This window comes from Enoplosus armatus, chromosome 5 (assembly GCF_043641665.1).
Source record: "Enoplosus armatus isolate fEnoArm2 chromosome 5, fEnoArm2.hap1, whole genome shotgun sequence".
In the NCBI taxonomy this organism is placed as follows: Eukaryota; Metazoa; Chordata; class Actinopteri; order Centrarchiformes; family Enoplosidae; genus Enoplosus; species Enoplosus armatus.
The window spans coordinates 11,801,097-11,809,062 of NC_092184.1; the positions used below are offsets into that span (position 1 = coordinate 11,801,097).

At 41.3% G+C, this 7,966-nt stretch overlaps 1 protein-coding gene across 1 annotated transcript; it reads right to left on the reverse strand.

Moving 5' to 3' along the window:
• Nucleotides 1-1,652: 1,652 nt before the first annotated feature.
• Nucleotides 1,653-4,973, reverse strand: LOC139285144 (synaptotagmin-like protein 2). Its single transcript, XM_070905628.1, has 9 exons — nt 4,917-4,973; nt 4,706-4,822; nt 4,199-4,368; nt 3,874-3,976; nt 3,585-3,746; nt 3,272-3,356; nt 3,054-3,156; nt 2,387-2,592; nt 1,653-2,135 (listed from the first exon to the last, which is right to left on the reverse strand). Exons 1-9 carry the CDS (start codon nt 4,950-4,952, stop codon nt 1,987-1,989), a joined length of 1,131 nt encoding a protein of 376 aa, XP_070761729.1. The 5' UTR covers nt 4,953-4,973; the 3' UTR covers nt 1,653-1,986.
• Nucleotides 4,974-7,966: the final 2,993 nt, after the last annotated feature.

A 7,966-nucleotide genomic window follows, 5' to 3' on the forward strand; every position in this document is an offset into this window, starting at 1 on the left:
TAAATGGACTTCACTTAAATGTAATTTTTCAACCTTAATGGTTCCCAAAGTAATTTACAGATTGGTCTCATTCACACACACACACACATTAACACACAGATGGTGACAGAGCTGCCATGCAAGATGCTGGCCTCCATTGGGAGCAACTTAGGTTTCAGTGTCTTGCCCAAGGACACTTCCACATGTGGACAGGTTGAGGGCTGGGAGAGCAGGGGATTGAACCTCCTACCCAGCTCTACCTGCCGTGCTCCAGAATGAGTGGGCTAAGACAATGAGGTGTGCAGACCAGTTTTACAAAGTTGTCTTAGTTGGACTACTTACACAGACAACAGAACCCTGTGGGCCAATTTAAATATGAAACATTTAATAGTAGAAACATGTAGCGTGATACCATGAAAAGTCTTGATGCTTCTTGTCTTCCTTTCTCACTCAAGTGCATCATCCCCGAGCTGCTTCAGCATCCCTGTGGCGGCTGTAATTGTCTGTCATGTCAACTATTTGTTGAGAGAGAGAGAGTCCCTTCGCCTCTCAAAGATTTTGACCTGGAGCTGCCACTTTCCCGTCAATAACCAGCATGTTATTCAGAATGTGGGTTAACCTCCGGGCTACCACTGACATCTATCAGAATTTGCAAAACGATTAAAAAGACATATGAAAGATGCTCTGCATTTAATTTCTTTAATCCCATTTGTGCTTAACATAATTAAGTGCAACATTTCATCACATGTTGGATATGCTGTCAAATTCAATTAGATTCATAACAATACTGTCAAAATTTGTTGATGAGGTTTTCAGAAGATACAACCGCTTAAGTGACTAAAATGCCGTTTGGGGCAGTTTGAGGTGGCATAAAATAGTTTTCTTAAAGGTCCAGTGCAATGACAAATACATTACCCAGTGTCTTCGTATTGCTTAACAAAGGACACATCAAAGTTAAGTTATTTAATGGAGTACGGACCAAAGGCCAAATCTTTAAGGTACTGGGATAAAAAATAAATAAATGCTAAAGAACCAGAATGTAAAAAATGCCAGAAATTAAAAGTACTGACATTCAAAGAGATCACCCACTCACTCAAATCGAAATTCTGATGTAAGATCATGTAAAATAATGTTCTTTTTCTATTTCAAAGTAAAGTTACTACTGTTTGCTATCACATCTCTTTCTGTTGATGTTGGTCAATATTAGCCTAACTGAGGTTATATCTTAACAATTTGGTTCATGGGATATTTATGGAGTTGCACATGTGTTGCACATTGGGGCAACTAACAAAATACTTTAGAAAATAAAATGGTGGACCTTAGACATGCTGTATATAGTGTTAAAGAATATAAATCCAGATTCTGGTACAACTGTGGTAAATAGGGAAATGTAATCAAGAAAATGCTTTGTGTGGATATGAATTGAAGCTATACTTGCCTATCAACAGATGCTCTGCCAGACTTGCCTGTGTTTTTTGTATTTTGCTTCTTTGTTATATGTAGCCCAGGTTTATTGTAGTGTGATCGATGGGTGGTTTCTTGATTACATTTCCCTGTGTGCCGCAGTGCTGCTTTTTGTCTGGTGACATTCTTGTTTGAACACCCTTAAAAAGGCAAAAGCCAACGCATACTGGATACCAGCAGGTGTCTTAAATTTCTATTTCCTTCCCGAACAAAAGCTCACAGCTGTGCCAGTCTCTGGATTTATACACAACTCGCTCTCCAGAGGTGTTATTCTAACATTATTTCTAACTGTTTCAACAGAGATCCCAAAGTGCTCACAATGCCACCCTTTTTAGGACATTGCTTTGTTAGGTTGCTGTAAAATTACAGCCACATGGTTCATTCCAATTTTCACTCTACTCTAAAGACACTGATTTGATTTTTGAAATCCATAGAAAACTTTTCCCGACTGAATTTAAATCAATGCACTGTTTTTTACCTCCAAAAATATACTGTCTTTGCAGTGTGGCAGTTTGGTAAACTTATTATACTTATACTTATTACTTATTTGAAAGCAGTTTTGGCAGAGCTCAGCATTCTTATCGGGAGTACGTCCTCAACCCATTCATTTGGGGTGGCCTTCATGCGCTCCCATAGGGCCACCTCATAGGGAGTTGAGTCCATCCAGTACACCTCTGCTCCATAACTTCTACCTATAGGGAGACATGCAGACAAATACAACCATTAAAAACGTGTTTATTCACTGGTAACCTGCAGTGGCGTAAAGTAACTACGTGCAACTAATTTACTCAAATGTTGCGGTACTTGTACTTTACTTTCTAGTTGTACCATTTTCTGCCACTTTATACTTCTATTCCCCTGTATTTCAGAGGCAAATATTCACTTCAGTCAGTCAGTATCAGTTTGTATATTTTGAAATGACATGGACCTCTCCCACCAGTACCTGTTCCAGCTCCAAGCCTCAGGCCCCCCAGCAGGGTGCTGGCTAGCCTGTCTCGGTCCCAGACAGTGAGCTCCACGCAGGCTTCTGCCAGATCAGCCTCTGTGATGCCATCGTACACCATCGTGTGGTTAAACGCCGGGTCTGTCGTCCTCCGCAGCATGCGTGTCTTCTGGCGACTCTTCCTGCTCGTGTCTGGCAGCACAAAGCTTCAGATGAGTGGGAAAAGGAAACATGTTGATTGACACAGTGTACTGTCTGAACAATATGATACTGACGTTACAGCCAGGAAAGGGTTAGCTTCGCTCAGAATGAAGACTGGAAACAGCTAACGTTAGCCTGGCTCTGTCCGAAGGCAACAAAATCCTCCTACCAGCACCTCTAAAGCTCACTACATATTAAATTAATGAGATATAACGTATTAATTAGTGAGCTTTGGTGCTGGCAGGTGATATTCTTACCTTTGGGCAGAGCCAGGCTAGCTGTTTCCCCCGTTTCCAATCTCTATGCTAAGCTAAGCTAACCTGCTGCTAGCTGTAGCTTCATATTTAGCGCACAGACATGACAGTGATATCTATTTTCTCGTCTAACTCTTGGCAAGAAAGTGAATAAGTGTATTTTCCAAAATGCTGAATTATTTCTGTAACTGAGATGGATGTTTTGTGCGTACCACTTAACATATGGGTCAATGGTGGCCCTGATTAGAGGCAGGTTCTTGCATTCTTTCACCCAAATGTGAATCTCTCCGGTGTTTGGACCCTCCTTAGCAAATCCTTTGGAGAAGAAATTACAAAATATACAAAATATTTATGGAAGCTATAGTCTATAGAACAGGTGGGATTGGAGAAAACTTTTCTGTTTAAATAATACAAAAAAACGTGTCCAGACCTTCACTGTGGATGATCTGTGGCAGGAAACGTATGGCTACTCTCATCTCTCCTCGACCATTTGATGGCGCTAGAGTGAGCGTAGTCTGAAACGTTTTACAGAGTATGCATTACATAAACAGTAGATCCAAAATCCACCATGAAGCTCCGAAATTCTTTTGTACACAGGTTATACAATAACTTCAGTGCATGTGATACAACCAGCTCAAATAGACACTGGGGAAACGAGCAGGCTGACCACATTCTTAGATATCCCGCTACTATTTGATTAGAAAACAACTCATAAAGCAGCCTGTGTGTGTTGAACTTCTTACCCTTGCTTTCAGGGCTAAGTAGTTCATCTGGGTGTGGTCAAAGTCCCACTTGGAGAGGTCTACGTCTACCTCGCCCAAGAAACTGTTCCTGCCAAAGGTGTCGTTATGCCAAACGGAGAGAATGAGCGTCTGGGTTCTGAGGTACTCCATGCGAACTCGATACTGTGAGGACAGGGAAGAGCAAATTGTCTTTGTTTGTTGATTGTCATGCAAGCCAAGTAAGCGCTACAGTGTGGGAAAGTGTCTGTGTATGTTTAGTACTACTGGCATTATATCTGTGGATTCTTACTCTGAGGATCTCGTTGAAAGTTGGATTTAGGGTCTTCTTTTTTACTGATGTTTTCCTCTTTCCCAGATTAGCTTTGTCAGGAACCAGATAGCTTTTGACATACCTTTAAAAAGCAAAAAAAACTGCTATAAAAATGTTTCCGTTCAAACATCCTGACTATGATCAAAACCAGGATGAGACTCAAAACCGGCATACTAGAGTGCATGTTAATTATCTTTCAGTGGTTCTTCATTTCAAACACATAAACAGTCATTCATCTTATTTAACAGAGAATAAACACTACATACAGTGTATAAATGTTGATTGTAAAAGGTACAGTACTCACGGATCTGAGCGGCCCCTCTTTGGGTCGACTGCAGCCAAGTCTCGACACACAGCCACAAAGATGTGAAACTCTCTGAGTCTCTGAATGTAGTTGATGGAGAACTGGATGTTTCCCTGAACCTCCACGTTCCCAAAGTCCCCGCTGTACATGGTCATCACACTTCCACTGAGCTAGGAGCACACACAAACAAGTAGGCAAACATTTTACATTATCAATCATAACTGTAATCATTACATACATTTTTTTTATTGGACAATTTAAAATCTAATCTGTCTCCGAGAAGAAGATGTCAAGGACAGAGCTAATTAGCACCACTTTAAACTCTTAGAGACTGAGAAGGGCATGACAGTGATACTACTACTCCTAATAAAAAAACATATTATGGGTTACCGTCAACAATCACAGTTTAAGCTTAAAGGCCAACAAGCGGTGCAGTTTAAAACAGCAGTGTTTGAATGTGAAGCATGCTCATGCGTAAGCGATGCCTGCTGCTGTGTGTGAACATACAGACGACACAGATGCCATGCCAGAGGAGGTGGTGAGGTTAGCCAAAGAGTTGCCCGTTACTAGTCTTCCTCTGTGGTAACTGTCCTCGCAGTTGGAGTCAGTGTCTCTGTGGACGTCCTGAAACACAAACAGGAGGCACAGAAAGCTCCGTGCACAGGGATACAGAGCAGGGTTTGACCTAATGGACTAAAGCATGAAGGGGTGGTTTTACCTCCTTCTGTGAGAACGAAGGAACGGATTTGCTCATCTTCTTCAGGTGCTCTGGATCCGAAAATAAGGATGAGGAGGGTAATGGGATGGATGACACTAAAGAGAGGTTGATAAGGAAGCAGAAAACACAAAATCTTGACTAATTTGACACTAAATAAATATCCATACTGAAAAGGATCAGGCAATTCTTACCATCAGTGATGCGTCTAATGTCAGCAGTTGGGTCTTGCCTTCTTTCTTGTCCTATGAGAAACAATTGAAAGAAATCAACGTCACCCAAAGTGATCTGTGTATGTGGACAGTTTGACTTGGAAGTTGAGGACATGCTCACGTGGTGAGGACACTGTGATGTCCTCCAGACTTTTAGCCAGATTTTTAGGCCGTGCTTCTGCTCGCCTCAATGCTTTCCTTACAGGGTTTTGGCCCTCGTCATCATTCTCACCTACAGTACGTATTGGAGAGAAAAAGCTGTTTAACAGAGGATTGAGTCTGTGTTTTAAGTTTGTATTTTGAGCTTTAATGTGATCTGAATGCAGAGATTATTTTACTAAATCAAGTCTATTGCTCACAGAACTTGTGTCTATACTTGCAACTAACAATTATTTTCATGATTGATTCATATGAAGATTAAGTTAATCTTTTGGTCTATAAAACATCAGAAACCTGTGAAAAATGTCCATCACAATATCCCAGAGCACAAGGAGACATCATTAAATGTCTTGTTTTGAAGATATTAAATTTACTTTATTGCAAGACCAAGAAAAACAGCAAGTTCTCTTATCTGAGAAGCTGGAACCAGCAAATGTTTGGCATTTTTGGAGATTCATTTTCTTTTGATTGACCAATGGATTCATCGACTAATCACTGCAGCCCTCCTTATAATCAATACACCCAAATGAAAATGATTCATGATTGTACAAACAGTATGGAAGTAGGGACTGAAAGATAATACAGACAAAGAATGGTACGTTTTGTAATACATAGTGTGCATATGTCTCTAATTTGTGTTGCCATTAACATTTGATTGCTCTTTTATAAATCTATTAGCAAAATAGCATGATTTTTCCCTGACCTGTCTACATTTATTAACATAAAATTCCAATTACCAAACAACAGTGCATCAAATGTGCAAATGAGAAAACTGCTTAAGTTGTAAGTTGGTGAAACATTGTTTCTATCTCTGTGGTGTCAGTAAAGTTACAGCCATGTATCGCCCAGCCCACTAATCAAACATCGGCAGCTGACCGCAGGAGCACACAGTATTTACGGAGATTTGCTTCTGCCAACACAGATAACCCGACACGGACATGATATCAAGGATACTGCTGGAGACAACCCAGAGTGATAATAATGAGTCTGCAAACAGCAGGAGTTCCACTGCTTCAAAAACTGCTTGATTTTCAATACATTGTAAGAACTATGTATATATGAAACTGAAAAAAACACATTTCTGTTAAATGTTGACGATATAGGAGATCTATCAGTTCATTAATTCTTTAAAAAATTACTTCCTGCTATGCAAAACGTTGTTTTTATTCTATTTTAAATTTTTATCATATTTATTTTAAGAGTGGGAACTTCCATGTTCAAAACCTTTACCTCACTTGTTTTGAGGAGAAGAGGACAGGTACTTTCAGACATAGAGACATGACTATGATTTGTTTAGATGAAAATTGCAGTTAGCAATAGCTCACATTCAAATATTAGCTGGTTATGGTAGCAGGAATAGCATGTTGACAAGCAAATTGTATCCTGAGAGATCATTTTTCGCTTTGAATTTCATTAAAAGGATCTTTTATTATACTGTTAAAAACTGGAGTTGGTGCTCACGGTTTGAACTGTTCCTCGAGTTGGACCAGGTTTCTGACGTGCTGCTCACAGACGACTCTGGACCTGTGTCTGAACTGCTGTAGTTTGCCCACAGAGGGTGCAGACTTGTCTTGCTGCCCTTCCTGCTGTAACGCTCCTCTGAGCTCATTGGAGTGCTGGCCCTCACCGGCCCACCCAGGTCAAATCCATACCCAGACTTGCCCTCTGACCCCTCGTCCTTCACAGCCGGGGCAAGGGAGGTGTGGACGCTGGTGTTATCTGTCATGCCCAGGTAATGCCGGTAGTCTCTGGGAACATAAGCCCGTGCACGTGGTGTCATGGTCTCTGCCTCTTCGGATGATCTTCTCTGCACTTTTTCGGGGCTCTGCCTCTGCTTTCGGCTCTGGGAGTGGACAGGACTCACATCAATTTTCAGCTGGCTTTGATCTTTTTCATCATGAGCACTCAGAGCGAACATGCTGGTGGCACGACGCATAGAATTTCCACGACTGCTCGAATTGCTGAAGCTGTCTTTTCTGCTCTTAGGAGAACGAGTCTCTTTTCGTGAACTGGTTTGTGGTTTCATGGATTTCTCCTCTCTATTTGAGTCTTTTGAGCTCCTTTTGGACTCTCTCTGCTGGCCTGACTCAGCTGTCGTATAATTAGACAGGTTGTTTTTGCTGTCATTTGTTGCTCTTGACCCGGTCTGTCTATCATGAGGTGACTTTGATCGATTCTGAGGAGAAGGAGATGATTTCATGACAGCTGGTCTTGTTTTCTCAAAAGCAGTATATGCGCGGTAAATCTCAGGGTCACCACATTTTAACTCCTGAGATGGAAGCTGGGAACTTAATGGCTCTTTCCTTTTGGGGCTTTTGGGTTTGTCAAAGGAAAATGATCCCTTCATATCTGTCGTGGCCTCGTCCCAGAAGTCACGCAGAGTGTTAAATTGTGTTCGGCTCGTGCCCAGGCTAGGAGACAACTTTTCTATCCTCTGATTCAAAGGAAGAACAGTAAAATGTTGATGATTTCTCTCAGAGTCTTCCTCATCGCTGCCTGAATCATTTCCAATTGACCTCAGGTCGTACTCCGACTTTGTAAATCTTGTATTCAGTTTTACCGGATTTGCTCCACGAGTGACTTTACCATCCCCAAGAGCTTTAGGTTTTCCATTGTAAAACATGGGATTGTTCCTCTCCTGCTCCCAGAAAGATTTGAGCTGCTTTATCCTCTCTGCAGTAC